The 19,031-nt window shown below is 35.8% G+C and overlaps 1 protein-coding gene and 1 long non-coding RNA gene across 2 annotated transcripts; one reads left to right on the top strand and one right to left on the bottom strand.

Annotated features, from left to right (window-relative positions):
• Positions 1–5,328: 5,328 nt before the first annotated feature.
• Positions 5,329–6,750, bottom strand: LOC116290801 (uncharacterized). Its single transcript, XR_004196506.1, has 2 exons — positions 6,402–6,750; positions 5,329–5,630 (listed from the first exon to the last, which is right to left on the bottom strand). It is a non-coding gene; the product is annotated as an uncharacterized LOC116290801 (long non-coding RNA).
• Positions 6,751–12,954: 6,204 nt separating this feature from the next.
• LOC116290799 (uncharacterized) lies at positions 12,955–18,403 on the top strand. Its single transcript, XM_031697907.2, has 6 exons — positions 12,955–13,278; positions 14,694–15,158; positions 15,468–15,689; positions 16,600–16,704; positions 16,916–17,091; positions 17,508–18,403. The coding sequence occupies exons 1-6, from the start codon at positions 12,990–12,992 to the stop codon at positions 17,877–17,879; spliced, it is 1,629 nt and encodes a 542-aa protein (XP_031553767.1). The 5' UTR covers positions 12,955–12,989; the 3' UTR covers positions 17,880–18,403.
• Positions 18,404–19,031: the final 628 nt, after the last annotated feature.

Genomic DNA, 19,031 nt, shown 5'->3' with positions numbered 1-19,031 from the left:
CTGTATGAGAGAAAAGTCCAAAAAAAAAAAAAAAAACCCATCCAATTCATCCCTCCTGGATCCGTACTTGAAGTACCAATATAGGGTACACCCCGATTAGTAGGGCACTTGTGCCCGGCTAGAAGATTAGAGACACTAATAAAGTTATTATTATTATTATTATTATTATTATTATTATTATTATTATTATTATTATTATTATTATTATACCCAACCAAACCATTTGTTATTGAAAGAAGATAGTTGGTTGTAAGATTTTTTTACTGCTTATTTTGTATTTACTTATGTTTATTTGTTTCGTGTGTTAGTTTCGTTGACTTATCGTTTTCTACCTCCCTCTTCATACAATCTTTCGTCTGCCCACACTGGTTAGTATAGGGGACAGTGCCCTCTATTAAATATGGTCTGTCTGTCTGTTAATCTCATCCGAAGAAAAGATAAAAAAGGAAAAAGAATCGGTAAGAAATAAAGCAGACAAAGATAAATTAATATCCAATATTTTGACCTAACGATAGGCGTTTAAAAAATTGACTCTTTGGTGCACGGAAGCCGCAACTTTTTCTGCTAGGCAAAATCACTACCCTCTAGCAGATTCGTCATTCATGAAATATGTATACATATTTCTTGAATGATGAATCTGCTAGAGGTTAATGATTTACCAACCGACAAAGAGCAGAGAATCTGCCGGCGGAGACGTTATACTAACACACATTTTCTTTGCCATATATAGGAATGCAATAGGAATTGATGTATTAACTGTAAACTTAATACCTTAGGAATATCTAGAGTGCTCGTCTTTCCCGAACTGTAAAGGAAGGCACGCACTACATGCAATACTCGAGTTTGATATAATTTGAATATATATGTATATGAGTAATAGTTCCGTTTCCCTTCTAGCACCTTCCTATTCAAGAAAATTGTAAGCGGATTGATTTACAGACATAAGAGTCAAAAGGCTAGCGTGAAACGCTGCCTGAGTTCTTCAGTTTCCGACAGGGGAATCCCATCGGACACATGCAGTTTTATTCCAAATCTGCGGGAAGTGTTAAAGTAGTGTGCGGGGGCTCCTAGAGATCGAGAGGCATTTAGAAATTGATAGATGGTTGTGCAATAGATCAGGTGTACAAACTCGTTTTGTACAATACAATACAATACAATAGACTCTATTTTAAGAGGGTTGCACTTAACAGTTTAGGAATTAAACTGATGACGCTGTGGCCTTAGTATAGAAAGGCTAAAATATTTCAGTCAATCTCAGCAATTAATTATAAAACCCGTTTTATAACTAACAGGTTGGAGGGGATCAGGGAGCATCTCCAGCGACGGAGCGGTTTTTTGCCGGGTTCATTGAGAATATTTTTTGGTTAATATGCAGCGATGTAATAGGTTTTACCCATCATATATTTATTAAATTTTGGTAATAACATAGCACCCTTCCCAACCAATATATTTTTAATGTTCCTTAGTCATTAACATTTACGCTAAAAGATCCTTGATATACACACCAAGCAGTTACCTAGATATTATAATTCCTGATATTTGTCTTTTTTAAGAAAAATACTGGCATTTGAAAACTCGTCAATTATAGAATGACTAAGCATGACACAAAGAACAATGGTGTGGACTGCTACCTGCGTTATATTATTATTTTTGCACATTTCAAGTTTTCTTAACTTATGAGCAGATTATATTTATGTAAAGCGCACCGACCAAGATTATGGGGCATAGTGCACATAAAAGCCGACTAGCAAGATTCTTGCATTTGTTCACGATTCACGTGTTTGCAGAGGTCTTTTTCTGCCCTCAACCCTTTTTTTTTTTCATGTTTTTTCCTCGACCAGCCTGTCGGCACTCAACCCCACGGAGAGGGAGGAAACATAATTTGTGCTCGAAGGATAATTATACGTATCTCACCGTCGGCCTGTTTAGATTTTTTTTTCAGGAGCCATGCATTTAACATAAATATCCATTCTTACTTTTGAAACTAAAAATTAAAAATTTATTGTCAGTTTTTTCTGACAAAAGCTCTATAAATTTTAATATCAAGTTTTCTTGAACAAATGAAAATCTTGAGGTAGATACAAGACTAGCTATTATTTGTTGTGAGTTAATCAAATGTTTTATCGTCACTTCGCGTTGTAGTTTAAAAAGAAGGAAAAAAAGACTTAAAAGTTTGAAGCTGAATCGCGCCATTTTGTGTGTAGATCAGCCTAAATCGTGCGAAGTACCCGTACTCAACTCCTGTCAGCGAAATGTTGTGATCTTCACACTTTCATAAGATAAGATAATATTTATTAGTACTTAATTGGCAATATAAAATTGAAAAACTTAAGTTTATGAATAAATATATATAAAAGATATACAAATATATTGAAGGTTTTACTCAGTATAGACCATTTGTTCCTTTTTCCCTCTTTAGTTCAAGGATACATTTAGTTAGATTGGAGAATTATAAGGTTAAGTTCTAAGGATCGATTTAGGTCAGTTTAGTTTAATTCATTTATTCATGCCGTTTAGTTGATAGGATCTATCGGGGAAAACCTGTAGTAGATTCCTAGCCTCTCTTATTGATCTCTTATTATTCAGCGATACGTTTTGTAGTCTCTTTTCTTTAACCTGCTAGCTATTGATAACCTAAGAGTTGGCTATAAGTAAAGTAAAATGAAATGAAATGAAATACATAAGAATGAAAAAATATATAAAGAAATAAATACGCTATATATGATAAAATCTATTAAAAATTTATTTAAGGATCAGCGTCCCAAGTCCTAATACAATAAGGTAAAAAGCTATTTTGAAAACGTTTGGTATTGCATTTCATCAGTGGAATAGACCTAGGGCATCTTAAAGCATACCTATGATGAAAAATATTTGGTAACAGGTCATGAATACGATCTGATTCAGAAAAAATAGAAGCATAAAATTTACGTGTGAGTAATTCCCTACGTTCATTTAAGAGTAACAAGACCAGGCTAATGCAAACGTTCATTATATGAGAAAATTGGTAAGATGATCTTAGTTGCTCTCCTTTGAATCTGTTCGACTTGATCCCTTAGCTTTTGTATTAGCGAGGAATGCCACACTGGACATGCATACTCTAAGATAGGCCTGATGAACGTACAGTAAACTGAATATGCAGATAAGAGGACGGTACACCACTTAAACCCTATTTTAAGATGCATAAACCTCAATAGGAATTCTCAGTCAATTGATTTTGACACGAAAAGGGGTCTCAATCAAATTAAGAAAAAACCTGGCTGTGTACGTGATGGAAAAATGATTCAGTTCTCCTTTTAGCCGATCCACTGCTTCATTTTCGTATCATGCAGGAAGCCGTCGTACTGCGCGCATCACCAGTTTTTGAGAGCCATGCACTTACCACCGGACATTTACAGGGTGCGCATTCTATTTTTACAACTCTTGATTAGAACTTGTCTCAAGAGGGCAATATAATATATAAAAGCGTCATAAAAAAAAAAGACATCAACCTATTTTTAAAATATATATATGGCGCAATCCCTTTACTAAATATAACAAATCAATTCATTATCATCACAGACCACGAGGCACTTTGTACTTAAAACCTCATGGCGAAACGTCATGTTTGAAACAAACTCTACGCGTTTAATCCGAAATCCTTACACTCAATATCACCGTCCTCTGAAGAAAAAAACGTTTTTGAAATAATTAGATTAAGTAAGCTTGGATATAGTTGTAACTGTTGCATGAAATCAGTGAAAATAATGAAAGTAAACTTCGTGAAAACTTCCAAGTCAAAGCCTGACACAGCCTACCTTAATAATAGGAGAGACAAAATGCAATATAGTTTAATGATATCATGCAAACGATAGTAAGATGATAACTTAGCAAATTGAAGGTGGTAGCTGTAATGCTGATTGAAGGGGCTTTTCATAGCACAAACCAATTAAGCTACTTAAGTGACTTTCGAGCATAGATTTGCCAAGGAAACTTATGAAATACACCCACACAATGTTATAATCTCAACTCCAGTCTGCTAATGCGAAACTCAATTAATCAAGTATTCAGTAAGACTTTTTTTAATACTATACGCGCAATGACTTAAAAATGGTATTGAAATCGCATGTGCCGAAGATTCCATTTTTTCCCGTTAGCGTTTTCATTTTAGTTCGTTGGTTTCAGGCTGCACTCAAGTGTGATCATTACGTAAATGCACATGTGGAGTGAACCAATTATGTGTAAACTGACGTGCCGACGTCTAGACAAAGCTTACCGCACCCGGCGGCCCTTTTTTCATTCAACAAGAAATTACCGAGACTCTACACAGGCAGCCCAAACAAGGTTCCTGTGTATAAATACATGTCATAATAGAGTAATTATCCTTCCTTTGATATGTTGCATTTTTATTGCGGTTCGAGAGGAGAGAGAGATTTTTTGGATTTTCTAACGTGATGTAATCGATATCGGGTGCTAAGCCTCCAGCCTTCCATTATTTAGGTAGAGAAGAGCGGATTTTGAAAAAAAAACATCAAACGGCCTCAAATCGAGCTGAAACTTCGCCAGAAGACCGAACAAAGTAAAAGCAACAACTGCAGCAAGTTTTGAGGCAAATTGTTGAGTGAACCATTTTATTGTCATGACTTTATCATAACTCCCATACATTCCCTTATAAACAATACACATGAACCTTGTTTGGGCTGCCTGTGTTGGGGTATCGCTTTGGTCAGTTCACAGCTTTTACTGTCATTACATGAAGGAACTGGCGTTTCCATAGAGACAAGATTTTAATTTTGCCTCAATGCTCTAAATCCATACCAACAATAGTAACTAGGTAAATCTCAAAAGCTAAAATCGCTCACTCTTGAGAGATCTTTTCAACACTCGAAGATAAATTTCGTATCTCCGCGCGCCCATGTAATATCCTCAATATACACACATGTAATGTATGCGGTGCATATATACACTCAAAAATATCCATTTCATCTTGAAACTATTAGCAAGGTTTTAGTCTAACTGGGTTTTTGGTAAGTTGGCAATAATGCCCGAATAATATTTTATCGAGAGATTGTGGTTGTTATGGCAATCAATCTTATTATTATAGCAATAATTATACTGCCTGCCCCGGGACAGAATAGAATAAGCACAACTTAGGTCTGAATGAATACACGACTCGGCGGATGGATGGATTAATTAATTGATAGATAAATAAATAAATGACTGTGCTTGAATGAGTAAATGAATAGCTGCGAGACTATGATAACAAAATGAATAAATCGTTGGGTATAGGTGGATGGATGGGTAGATGGGTTTTCGATGGATCAAATGGACAAATAAATATATCTAACGATATAACGAGACAATGTTTTATCTAGCACCAAAAAATGACAATATAAACATTACAAGATATAAATGAGAAAAAACGTCTTTTAGTTTAAAGGCTGACTGACTGACTGGCTCTGACTGGCTGACTACGTACCATAATAAAAAATGGGTGGAGCGCATGCAGTGGATAGTGTACTCAATAGTTATTTCTTCATCTCTTAAAGGGTACGCCTCGTGCGTATCTTCAGATAGCGTCCTTCCTGCTTAACAGTTTTCCGTGCATGTGCATCCAGAACTTGATATACGGACGCTAAGAACTGATTTGATCCCTTAAATGAGCAAAAAGAGTAATAATAATTGAATAAATAGGAAACAACTAACTAAAATGTAGAAACACGTGCCAAATACTGGCCACTCCTATCCTTTACGGACTTAAGTACTCGTGTGGTGGAAGCGGTTCAATAGAAAATTTGTAGCTGAGCCAAAGAAAAGTAGTACTTGGAGACTAGAACCGGATCCAAACAATTGCAGAAGGCAACAGAAGTATTTATTTGGAAGTTTTTAGATTACATTCAGTTTCCTGTGATAGTATGGTCACATACATACGATTGAGTTAGATATGCTCTGTACCAGAGAAAGTAATACATCCGCAGTTGTATCCCGTGTTGAAATTCACTATGAATGCCGAAACAAGCGCTGGATAGTTTGCCGGATGACTTGGATATTGTATGTAAACTCGTGGAGCACGTTTTTGTTGCTTGGATTGTAATTTAGTACATATAAAACATGAAACCTTAAAGGTGGTAACCCTGTGGCACGGCTCTTTGTTATCTGTGACGAAAAACGATCTTTTGTTATTAATAGGGCATTCACAATCCGTACTGCTTCCTTGCTAACTACTAAGTACACAAAACAACGGACTTGGGTCCTCCACAAGATAAGAAATGATTTAAAAAGGACTTGAGTACGATACGTAGAAATTCTTTGCTTTCAACCAGTGCACAAAATAAACTGACCTGATTCACCAACGAGATAAGGCACAAATCTGTTTAGAGAAAACCAGAACACAGGGAAAATAAAACGCTTTTTTTTTTTCTTACCAAATTTTGTCTTGTCTTTCCAAACTTCAAAGACGCCGTCGGCCTGCTTCGAAGGATCTTGGTCAAAATTTTGTCAAATTTCAAAACTGTCAGTTTTCATGATATGTAACAGAACGAATGCAGTGAAAGCGGTAAAATCGAGGCATAAAGGTTATTGAGTAGCTGTTTGTCTTGAGTTTACCAAATTTTTACCAAGATTTGTACCGAGCTCAGAAGTAATCCGCTCTCTTTCGGCAGATAGTATTGAATTTTGATTGACATAAGCGGTTTGCGGTAGATTTTGGTTTCTCAGTAGTGCGAACACAACGGGCCAAACAGTTTTTGGCCGAACCAAAATTTGGTCATGACTTTTGTTTGGTCGAACAATTTTTTTCTTCCTAGTGCAAACAGGCACATATACATATCTCAATTCTATCCCGCTGTTAACGCAAGCCACACCTTCGTAATCGCAGGTAGCCACCAGCTGTCGTAGTGTTGCGAAATACTTTCTGTATATACACACATAAATTTATAATTTAATAAAATATCACTTTCTGTAATAAGACGAAATGCTCTCTTAATGCCTAAGCTATGCAGTTGAGCATAGGAATGATGAAATGGAGCTTTTTTTGCCAGGATTCGATGCGATCAGGCCAAAGAAATCAGCTCAAGGAACTTGCAACATATCCGGACATCAAGAAGTTCTATGTCTGAAAAATGAAGATTCTGCTTGTAAACCTTCATCTATTAGGCTATTCTTAGTCGTAAAAAGAATGTCCACATTTTCGGAAATATTGATTAAGATAGTCAACCGTAAATAGAAAGCTTAAGATCAAATGAGGAATAAAAGTTTCGTATTTCAAAACTCCCGAACCGCTATATAAAAGTCGATGGACGTTATTTTTTTAAAAAGCAGGACCTCCACTAGAATGACAGATTTTACACTTTTACTGTTCCCCTAAAGTATCCTTTTCAAGTGAGGATTGTTTTGATATTTTTGAGTACTGTTTTTTTGGTCATTAAAACGTACTGATACTATGTTGGACATCGTCGTCTAGGTCCTCCTTTGCGTCCATGCGCTATTACTGTCACGTAACGGTATTTTGAAATTGTACACCGTGTTGACAGAACGTGGCTTCCTTTTCCGGTTCTGTCGGACTTGAACTAGCCCAACCTCTTCCACTCCCCAATTGCTTTATGTGGGTAGCGAACTTTACAAATTATTTCGAAACTTTGATTTTTTGATCACATGAAGTAAATATCTCATGGATGGTTTATTTTGCCGTCAATGAATGTCATCTGTCACTCGGTATACTTAGGTTGCAAGTTCCGTGCTCCGGCGTTCAGTCGCTATCAACGGGGAATCAGGGTGAGCCCCGTCAAATGGACCAGAAGTGAACTTCTGGTGCCCAAGTAGCCACGGACTTGAAACTTGAAGCTTCGACGGAAGGACTTATAGCTAAAGTAGATTAAAGTGAACATTTACTGATGACAACAGCACACTCTTTCGCCTCCAGAAACCATTAGTTACCAGAAAGAAAAAAATTATCAATAAGCGTTAACTTGGGATACTTTATAGAATACTTATGAAAAAGGGTTTCCGTTTACTCCGTTCCTAAAGTGTTGGGCCTACACATACTACACATTACAGTTCCTGAATTAAACCACCTTTTACCAATAATATCAAAGGCATATTTATTGGCTAGTATCACGTAAAGTCTATTTTCCAATTTGGACCCTGGTTAGTGACCCATGGTAGTGAAAGTTTATCTTAATTTTTTAATATTTCTGTTTTGTCACATCAACGATCTACACTAGCTTGCATTGAACACACTACTTCAATCTTATAAGCCCTCTAACAGTCAGTCAGTAAGTATTGATCACTCACTGCCCGCTCACTGACACCACCGCATGCTAAAGTGCATCATACAAAACGTTTTCACGAATATATGGTATGCACTCTATATGAACTAGGTTATACCAAGAAATAGACAAAGTGAGTTAAATTTCAGGGCATCAGTCAATTGGCGGAAATCCGATCGTTTTCGAAGATTGCCGAAAGACAAGTCTTAGTAACCCAACTTAGCCATTGACTGACGAGTAGGTGCACGATTTCAATTGAGAAACAATGGAATTTGATATCTATCTCTTGTATTTGTCTTTGAAAGGTCGTTGGTTGTACAACTCACACCTCGAAGATAATTGATCGTGTGTAAGGGTTTACTAGTATTCTTAACCAACAGGTATCTGGAAAGTGAACATTACAATAGCCATTTTGAATTCGAAGGGTTTTCTATAGTTCTGTCCATACGTCACTGGAATGTTTATTTTGATATGTTAATGTGTTCATTATGACATCAAGTCAACCATGAATCCGACTAAACAATAGAACCGGTAGTCATTTACTTAACTTACGTCAAAGTATTGTATATGCATATCAGTGAGGCAATTGGTCTATTATACTTTGTACTATAAATATACTAAGCCTGTCTTTCAAAGTTAGTGTTATTCAAAAAATAGCTTTTATACCATGCATATACCAAACTCTTTATAAAATTCCTTTTGGGGCGTTTCGTAATTGTCTTTGACGCCAAGTTTTTACAAAATATCTTCAAGAGCCAGTTGAATGGAAAGCGGATATTGGCCGCTGTGCGTGTGTGTTAGATTGTGGTTTTGTACAGCAGAAGAATCTGAAAAGCTTTGACCTCAAACCGACCTCAGTGAGTGAGTCACGCTGTTAAACACAGATGGAGTTCGCGTGTAAAGTATGAAAGTATAAACCTAGTTGGTTGTTCTTTTCTTGCAAGTACGAGTGTCGATTGCGTTTTTCTCGTAAAATGTATTAAACAAACTTGTTTGATCAAAGATTATGTCAAAGATTATGTTTGTCTTTCTTGCTTGAATAGAAGGATGGCTAAAACGTTTTCCTTTCATCCAACTGTCAGTTTTTTTCAGGGACTTCAGAGCCGAAAGAAAATGAAAACTGTTGAGTTTATTGGGTGATCATCAAATGAGGCTTTTCGTTACTTGATCAGAATCAAGCAAAGGAAAGAAACAAAAGAAAAGAAAAAAAAACATCTAAACCAAATGATAGAAAAAAGAAAAATCGAGTCTTTTGTTCATCTAATATAAAGAGGTTTTCTTATGGTTTTGTACTGTTGTTTTTTATTTTGATCGCTCACTTTTCTTCTTTTTCTGTTCTGTTCTTACTGTACTGTGCTGTACTTTTATTTTTTCCTTTTCTTTTATTTCGTATTTCAGTAGAACGTAATAGAGTATAAATGCTTTATTGGGGTGACTGCAGGTGGCTCTGTTAAATTATAACTCATTTGTATGAAATGAAGCGCGGACGGTTAATCGATCGACAAAGTAAAGAAACTAAGAAGGAAGCGTCGACTGAAGTTATGGACCGTGTACAAATATTCGTACATATTTATAGTGAATACAAATACAAACATTTGTATAGATGTATAGTAAATGTATAGTATTAAATGTATAGTATTATTGATATAATAGAACACAACTGATTAATACAGAATTCTGCTCACAGCATATAAGTGCTACTGTGAATTATAATATAAATTGGTGATAATTATTTCTAATTCTTTTCCTTTTACATACATATCCAACTAGTTGTCTCTGTGAACACCTGCAGAGCTTGTTTAACTATAGGTTGCTCATTTATATTGGACGCAGTCTGATCATAACGTCATAACATTGTTAACTGATACTTGACGTTCACTAATGATTCCCTGAAGCCCTCATTAAAAAGAAACGCTCGCGAGCTATTATTACTAAAAGACATCCTCATATAACAGTAATTAACCATTAACACTCATGGATAAAAAATAATTAATGAAGCGTGAAATAAATTTAATATTCCGGAGTTTGACATTAAAGCTTTGATCAGTGTTCTAGACACGCGAAGGTAAAGGTTATTAGAGAGCTAGGCAATGTAATACATATCGTATAAAAATAAAATGTTCGAACTTTTTAGTATCGTATTTCCTGGGTGTACATACACTACGCTTGGTTCAGTACGAAGAGGGGAGGAGTGGGGTAGAATTTTTACTACCATCACAAAAAATTCAAAGCCCTCCGATTTTCTTGCTCTTTCTACAATTATAAGGTCCCCCTCTTTCCAAAAGAACATAAAATTATTGGACATTACGTGCCTGGTTTTTGATACGGATGTCGGTCAGCATATAATCGTCCGTTATTCGGAAACCCTTAGCGATTACGGCATCATTCAAGAGATAAAAAAACTTAGTGACTGATAACTAAAAAAATACATACACACAATAAAAAACAATATATATATATATATATATATATATATATATATATATATATATATATATATATATAAATACATGAATAAATACAAACTGCAGGAAGATCGGGGTTCTGATACCATAACGTTTTGCTGACCATATGATGTCAACTTTGTTCTCATGATCTAAGTACTGATAGAGCAGTGGACCATAGGCAGTGAACTTTATAGCGGCTATTACTGACTATGAAGATGACTGCACATTCACTTCATGATTCAATATATAGTCCAATGCACCTTAGACATGTTACACCGTATAACATATGTGATCCTATAACAATGTTGCAACGTGAAAATTACGAACTTTTTATTCCTTATTCTTTTTTATAAAGTTATATCTCTTCTTTTTATTCCCAAAAAATGTATTTTGAAATGAAACCAGCGCTACAGGTTTGAAAAACTACTTCTAAAAAAAAATAAGCCAGGGAAATTTTTTTTCGGTAGTCCTGGTTATTTATACCCTGGTCCCAGAGGCTCGACGAATTTTTCTCCCGGGCACGTATATTTGGATCCGCGAAGCGGCTAGCGAGTTGCGAAGCAGCGAGTCCACTTCGCGGCTCAAAATATACGTGGAGAAATATCGTCGGGCCTCTGGGACCAGGGTAGGTTATTTATCCTGGTTACACGAGCTTCAATTTTCACTATAATCAATCTTAACAACCATTACGTTGCATCCACCAAGTACTAAATAATGTTAACTCCTTGAAATATTTCACTTGTAGGTTCAATATTTTAAAAACATACAGTTTATCTGTAGTATATGTAGAATCACTTACACTTACAGACCTATGCCCGCTTTCCCTGATCGGTTTGAATTGAAACCCATGCATGTCCACATGTATCCTTCTCTAGAGCGCTTTTACCTCGGACATCATAAAAATTGTCGGTCTCGAGCAAAACAGTAACTTTGGTCGTCATTGGGTCAGTTTCAAAAGGTAGTTTTGGTTTGGTTTGGATTGTGCAAATAAACGTTCCGGAAGTTCTGTATACTCTTTTCTATTTTGGTTGTAGGAAATAATAACAGGGAAAAAGTAAGGGTCTGTGTCCAAATATGCCTAATATCTAATGCTTTTTCTTTCTTTGTCGATGTTTTGACTTATTTCCTGCCGATCTAAACCTTTTAGTCAAATATTGACAATAATTATACTAATATATTTGTGATTGAGGTTTCAATATTCGCAGGCTTGCTAACCGTGAAAAACCATTGAAGATTTCGCAACTGGCTCATTGTAAGGTCGTTGAGTTTAATTATGCGGCTGAGCTTCTACTCAGTGACGTATGTCGGCATAGATTGCGAAACCTCCAAATTAGGCGAGGCCCTTAGAGTCTGTGACCGTCACGTCATACCGTTCTTACGTATTGGTAACATTTCATTGATTTTCATGTCATTTAATACATAGTGCGCATGCGCCATGACCGCTACCGTCGTTCGCATTGCGAAACATAAACGTCTTAATTATGGGAGTGTTGGCTACGTCACTCTTTTGACCCACAAGTCAAACTTGTCTTGCTTTATCTTTGATGGTAATCAAAACCAGTCTTCCGGAAAAGCAGAGAGGGGGCCTAAAGAAAAGGATGTTGGCTGTTTCCTAAAACAAAGGATTTGTTACTTATGTTAATAAAGAAACAATATATATTTCGTTGAACTAAAGTCTAGTTTAACAGGAAAACTAGTCATGAGACCAAACAACGTAGTCAGGCTTGATGCATTTGATCTTTTCGGGCCTCAGAAATATAAAGAATTTGAAGATATAAAGTTTATCCATGTAGAATACTTCAATTCAATTTTTAACTGTGTCTGTTATGAAAGCTAGACACATGGATAAAGTTACAGATTAACAGGGCAAGCTAGAGGAAATAGAAATCTCCGGCAACCAATAGGAAACGTAAAATAGGCTCTAAGAAGTCACGACAGTCGCTAATAGAGCAGACCAAGCCAAAACTTCTTAGAAATGGAGCTAATTTTTATTGCAATTGCAATAAAAAAACTCTTGACAATTTAACTTAAAGATTTAGAATTGAAAATTTGATCTCACGCTAGTAGTCTTGGTGTGTCAGTATTGTGCCTTGTATTGCCCTCAGCCCCCGCACAAGACACGAAACCAAGTTGTGACCATCCAACCGGAAACGGATTGTCAAATCACGCAATGACGCGAGGTACAATGTAAGACACTTGATAACTTCCGCCCACACATTTATGTATAAAGTGCCCCGGAGCCGTGGCGAACGGCAGAAGTAGTTGTGGCTCTCCAGTCAAAGTAAACGTCTGAATTCTCATGAAAGCGTTAACGATACTATCAGATTGTAACATGATTGATCCAGACCTGGATAGGGAACTGTCACTAGCAAATGAATTTGTCCTGGAAGCTTTAAAAGCTGAGTCGGCAAACAATGAAATGGAATTTTCTTCTATATCCAGAAGCACCAAATCTAACTGCAGTGCGGGATTCGAGACTTATTGTGGCCGATGTTCTGAAAATGACTTGGGATGCTTTTTCCAGACCCGTAACGAGGACCAGAGCTTGAGCACGCTGGACTCAATGCCTCAACAACTCGAGGAAAAAGGTTTGTTTTTAAATTATACAATTTATGTTTAATCACTTTTATGAATTACAAGAAAGTTTTTTTTCCTTTTTTTTCCCTTCCATTTCTTTGTAATTATAATTTGTCCATGTATTGTTCCCGAACTTGCGCTGTAGTCTAAATAAGTTATGTTGTGCTTTAAACGATGTCATTTCCTTTATAACGGAAACTCAAGTTTCCATAGGTTACACAAAACTATTAGTAGGAAATAAAAAATACAGACTGCAATAAAAACATTTTTATTTATAAAAACTGTCACTAGAAACGAACATGAAGCTTGTCTTATTGTTCTTTTTATGATTCACTCGAGTTTTTTTTATAGCACGACACGTGATAAGCACCTGCTAGCTTGATCCAAAGAAATTATTTTGCCAAGCAAGCAACTCATTCGGTAGTTTCCGATATATAAGCTTCGGATATTGTTTAAAATTCTTAATTTTATTGATTTAAACATCTAGTTGTTTTTGATAATCATTTCTGTGCTTTTTTCTTGATGCATTAAACTTGACGGAACTTTGCATACCAACTCACCAATATCAATACTAATCTTTGATCAATAATTATACACCTCATGGTCAAGTGGCGCTGAGAGAAAAAAGACATTGTGATCAACCAATATGAAATCGTGTTAATGTGATAGAGATTTACCCTGTCCTAGTGTTTGGAGATAAATACTCGTGTTAAGTAAATCCTTTTTTTATTTCATTGATAATAAAAGATGTTTATATTCGACGGTGATTCTCATTCCCCCCCCCTGCTATCTGATAATGAGCTCTCAACGCTGATTAGTGAGTAAACCGTTTACTTTCTATCTAATATAAATTCTTTGACGTAAACAGCGGGATGTTACTAAATAAAACCAATTATGCTACCTGTTTAACTCGTTCTAATAATGATTTCCAGTGCTTCTTTCCATCTACCACTTCAGCGACCTATTTTATTTGTTATTCGCTCGTTGTACTTGCTCATTTGCTCACCTGCGATTGACCCAGATGCCAAGTTAACTGGTTTCAATATGCATTCATTGGCTTAGACTCTAAAATTGAATTTGGCAAAGGTTTCTATCATTTTCTTGTTCTTCAAATTATGTTTTTGAATTATTGTGTAGAACATACTTCATTATACTTCACTACCTTGGTCACCTGTTTTTTTGCTCACGAAAACTTATGCCCTCCCACATGAAATGATTATCTCCATTATCTCTCATTAGGGCAATATTGAAACTGTTGTGTTTTTTTAAACACAGATAACGATTTTAATGGGTGTTAAAAAAAGCCACGTTGGCTTGCTTCTTGACTGAATAGTAGAAATGAATATTGGAGTACAGGAATAAACTAAGGCTCTCCCTTTATCTTTTCCTTATGTTTCATATTTCTATTTTACGTGCTTTATTTCAGCCTTGTTCTCAGCTAAGGATCAGAAAAATTACCGTCTGGTTCCGGATATTTCTGTGGACCACGGTACAACAATTTATTATGAGGGTAACCCAAGTGACTCTTGCTCTTTCTGGGACAATACCTATTTTCCACGTCAAACCGTTAGCTGTCTGATCAAACGTGAAACATCAACAAGCTGTTATTTTACCCTGCCTAACATCATAGATGGCATGAACAAAATTGATTTGCTAGACCTAGACAGTTTTCATGCAATTTCAAATGACCTCCCCTATAATATCAAGGAAGAGCCCATGGAAGAGGACATTCGAGTTGACTTTCTCAATATCAAAGATGTATACTTCAAGCACGCTGAGGGAACCGAGGATTCTTTCCTTTGTGTATACGTGAAAACTGGTCGCAAAGTTAATGGTGTAAAGCTCTACCTGAAACAATTCCAAGATGGCTTGTCTGGACATTGTTCTCACGGTAAGTACCAGTCTTTTTTTAAATAAATCGATATATACATATATATATATATTCTTGTTCTCTAGGTAACAATGCTTTTGCTCACGAAACCCTAATTAGTACATGCAAATGAGCAAAAAAGCAACAACTGCAGGAATAATTTGCTTTGACTTTGACTATTAAAGAAAATTATTCATTATAGTTTGTTGTGATGCAAAATGGATTAAATGCTTCCTTCACATGGAAAGACAACCCGTCTCCCTGATCAATACCTTTAATTCTAACATGAATTCTTTGAAGTTTAAACTTGCTGTTTGTTTTCAAACTCAGGTCCAATTTGTCTCCCTTCTGAATATAACCGAAGAACAGGAATGCTATCTGTAGACTTAAAGTGCTTGTCTCAGTGCTTGCCTCCAAGTTCTGAAACAACAGACTGTCTGAAAAACACCTCATCTTTCTGGCAATTTATTGCCAAGGTACAATTAGAAGACGGTAGATCTGTTTGCCACTTTTCAAAGTCATTCCAGATCCGAAGAAATATCCAAGAATATGGTAAGTTTTATTTTAGGTATTCAGTCAGCCAATTTATTCAAGTACTGATGCATAATAAGTTTGATTAAATAAGTTTAAATTCAAGGAGCAATCTTTGCAAAAAATTCGAAAGTTCAAGCCAAGAAAAGGATGATAGAAAAACAAATACTCAGGTTCTGCCAGTAAACTAAAATACTATAAACAGTGGGGCTCATAAAGGAGCTTTCTATAGACGGAAATGCTCATTTCCTAATACACTGATAGGTTGTCCTTATCGCTCTATAGAGATTTTTCATTGATTCATAGATTCTTTACTTATGTCTTGATATGCCCAATACCGCTTTCCTACGAATTTAAAAGAAAACGTAAACTGAGAACGAAAGAAAGTCGACATCATACTGTAGATCTATCCAACATGGCCGCTCTGGATGGCACAGTTGGGCTTCAGTGAGCGTATATACAAGATGAGATTATTACAAGATATATTTTTCTTACATCTTGCACGATCTTTCTGCAAAATCATTTTCTATAGATGCGCCAACTTTTGAATGCTTTACTTCTTGGTTTTCCGGTTAGTGAACGAGAGGTTTGTGTTTCGGATCGAGTCAGTTTTATCCATAAAGTGTATTTGATTTGATTTCACCAATAGTTTTTGATTTTGTATAGGTATAAACGTCTAAAATCACTTAAAGTGGCTAAACTAGGTTTCTTTTTAGTATATGAGAACATATATATTCAGTAAATGTATTTATACTTATCACAGATGTATTCATGTATTTTTATATGCACGCATATGGAAATATGTTACTACTTCCTTAGAAATGCACTATATGTTGGTAACCTAGTCAGTACGCGAGGATAAGTAAAAAATCGCATATCCTGATGTTCGTCATAAAGCTTTAATACTAATCACGTACAATATTTTCAACAGAAGATGAAAAAGGCTTCAAAACAAAACTGAGGCAGATTCCAATATCTCGTATGGATGCCAGCTCAATCTGCTTGTCGTCGAGCCTTTACTCTTCGAATATTGAAGGTATGTATTTTCATTTTTTGTTCTCGTTCTAGTTATCTTTTTTTATTATTTTAAATTTTGTTATTTAAACACATTCTGCTAATGACCATTGTTAATACCCTAGGGATAATAGTTTGTTATTGTCCTTTTAATGATCTCTTTATTTTTTTCAATTTCTCGGTATCTATAACCAGCAAAAAAACCATATATTCATGTGTTTCGTTTCTTCTAGAGTTATCCGATTCAATGCCAAAGTCCTGTGCTTTAGAAAGCATTCGAAACAGCAAATTCAAGCCCTTCCCATGTCAAGACAGCGTGTTCTCTGACGATACAACGTCAAAAGGTGTTTTGGATTATGGAACAAAGAAGATAGCATTAGCGCCTGGAAGCACACTTGACAAAAGTGTGGTAAGTTAATGTGTTTAGTAAACATCAGTATGAAGTACATGTACACACAAACTCCATACAAAATGCCCTTTTTCATGCACTCCCCAGGTTATACAAATTGGGTTATTTTTGCCAAAGCGGGCGCTCTCTTGCTCTTGGCCCCTTGTTCCATATACAAAGAGTTAAAATGAATTACCTGGTTAACTAAGAAAACCGAAAAACGTTCTTTAACTTTTATCGGACCCTAGAAACAATTATCTCTGGACTTATGAAATTCAGGTCACGGCTAGCTTATGAGATTGATTTAGAACTTACGAAACATGTTGAGCTTTGTCAGTTGAGGGGGGAAAAGAAGGCTTCTTAGGTTCATGGGCAGGCGAAAGGGGGGTGTTGGCGCCTGATACTAAATTCATTGCTTTCAATTATTATCTTCTTAGATATCGACAAAAATCCAAGACCAAAACGATATCGTCTCAATCCAAGAGCAAGCCAACTTTGCAGGACTGTTAAAAGTCATGAAGACCAACCACCTTCAAGAAACCAGTCGAAGAAAAGCTAACGGGTATCGATCTGCCGAAGAAGCCTTCGTGTGGGCCTGTGGATACTGCTTCTTTAGCAGAGGAAAGAAATCAACAGTCAAGTCTCATGTCAGTCGGCAAGTATGCCAAAAGAGAAGACGAATGCTATCAGAATGCAGCATAAGGCAAGAAAAGACAGTGAAACCAAAGTTTCGACGATGTCATACTTTCAGTGGTATTCAAAGTAAACCGATGAGAAACTACTCCCTTAAGCGCTGCAAAACGCCATGATAGACTAAGAAGTTTATAGAAGCATGTTTATATTTAAATACCTTGTATATAGTTTTGTACAGTTATGTAAATGCTTTTCAAAAATGTATGTCGTTCTTAAAAACTTAAGGATCACTTAATTTGACTCGGAGGAACATGTATGTGAGATTAACTGAAGTTAAAATCCTTGATCTATTTCTGAACGAAATCAGTTTTAGGTTTTGCATTTTTAAGCTTTATATAGCACTTCTCCACTTCCCTGAAATGTGCCTTGTATTTAGGATTATGTTGCTTTGCTATAAAGATTGTAAGTTAAACCCAGGGTGTTTTCAGTTGAAACAAGCCATCGTGTATATATGAAAGTATGTAGTACTTAAGAGATAGTTATTGATGGCACGCAATAGCAATTAACAAAGCAATATTCTCTGAACCATAAAAAAATCGTATCAGAGGAAAGTGTTTTGGTTTTCATGTATCAAATATCTTTTTTATTGTAAATAATTGTACAGTTTTGATGAAAAAATACCATTGCAAAAATAAACTTATTTCAAAGTCTTCTGAAGTTTATGAGTCCATATCCCAACATTACTAAGAACATCAATTCCCACAAGAACATCAACTCCCGCAAAGAACATATAATTTTCAAGAATTATTCCTAACTATATGCGAGTCTCACAAATAAGATAATTTTTTTATTTCAAGCTATTTTTCTCTCTTATTCTTTGAAGTTACACACACAATAAAAAAACAGTATTTCATCATGGTTCGGACTAGACCGGTTTTGACGGAGTCGTGACTCTGATAAGCCAACGAAATGGATATTTTTTCGTCAGAAAAACGAGCCAACAAATAATTCGCTTTATTTATTGTGAAAGAATCACGCAATGGTTTGGACATTTTATTTAACTATAAAAGGCAATCTTTCTCTCACGTTTTCCCCCGGAAAGACTACGCAATGCATAACCAGCGCTGTTCAAACATGTTTTATGTACAACGTTATCGGTCCTGACCGATTATTGCAAAATCATACAGGAAAAGTATTAGGGATTCCGAACTACGCTATCCGTTCTAGATTGACTAACACACATTTTATGCTAGCAAATATTAGTCTTTCATAAACCCATTTAAGGAGCGATTTTTTTTGTCCTTTTAATCTCTAAAAATAGCAAAACT

The sequence above is a fragment of the Actinia tenebrosa genome, unplaced genomic scaffold, assembly GCF_029948245.1.
Source record: "Actinia tenebrosa isolate PJP-AT-01 unplaced genomic scaffold, QUT_ActTen_1.0 PGA_scaffold5__44_contigs__length_20552954, whole genome shotgun sequence".
Classification (NCBI taxonomy): domain Eukaryota; kingdom Metazoa; phylum Cnidaria; class Anthozoa; order Actiniaria; family Actiniidae; genus Actinia; species Actinia tenebrosa.
The sequence above is the reverse complement of the archived record's forward strand: the minus strand, read 5'-3'. Positions and strand labels throughout refer to the sequence as shown.

Excerpts from the sequence above, each read along its gene's own strand:
- LOC116290799 (XM_031697907.2), top strand. The coding sequence starts at position 12,990 with ATGAAAGCGTTAACGATACTATCAGATTGTAACATGATTGATCCAGAC. Across the intron at positions 15,159-15,467 it reads GTCTGGACATTGTTCTCACG|GTCCAATTTGTCTCCCTTCT; the intron begins GTAAGTACCAGT and ends TTTCAAACTCAG. Across the intron at positions 16,705-16,915 it reads TTACTCTTCGAATATTGAAG|AGTTATCCGATTCAATGCCA; the intron begins GTATGTATTTTC and ends CGTTTCTTCTAG.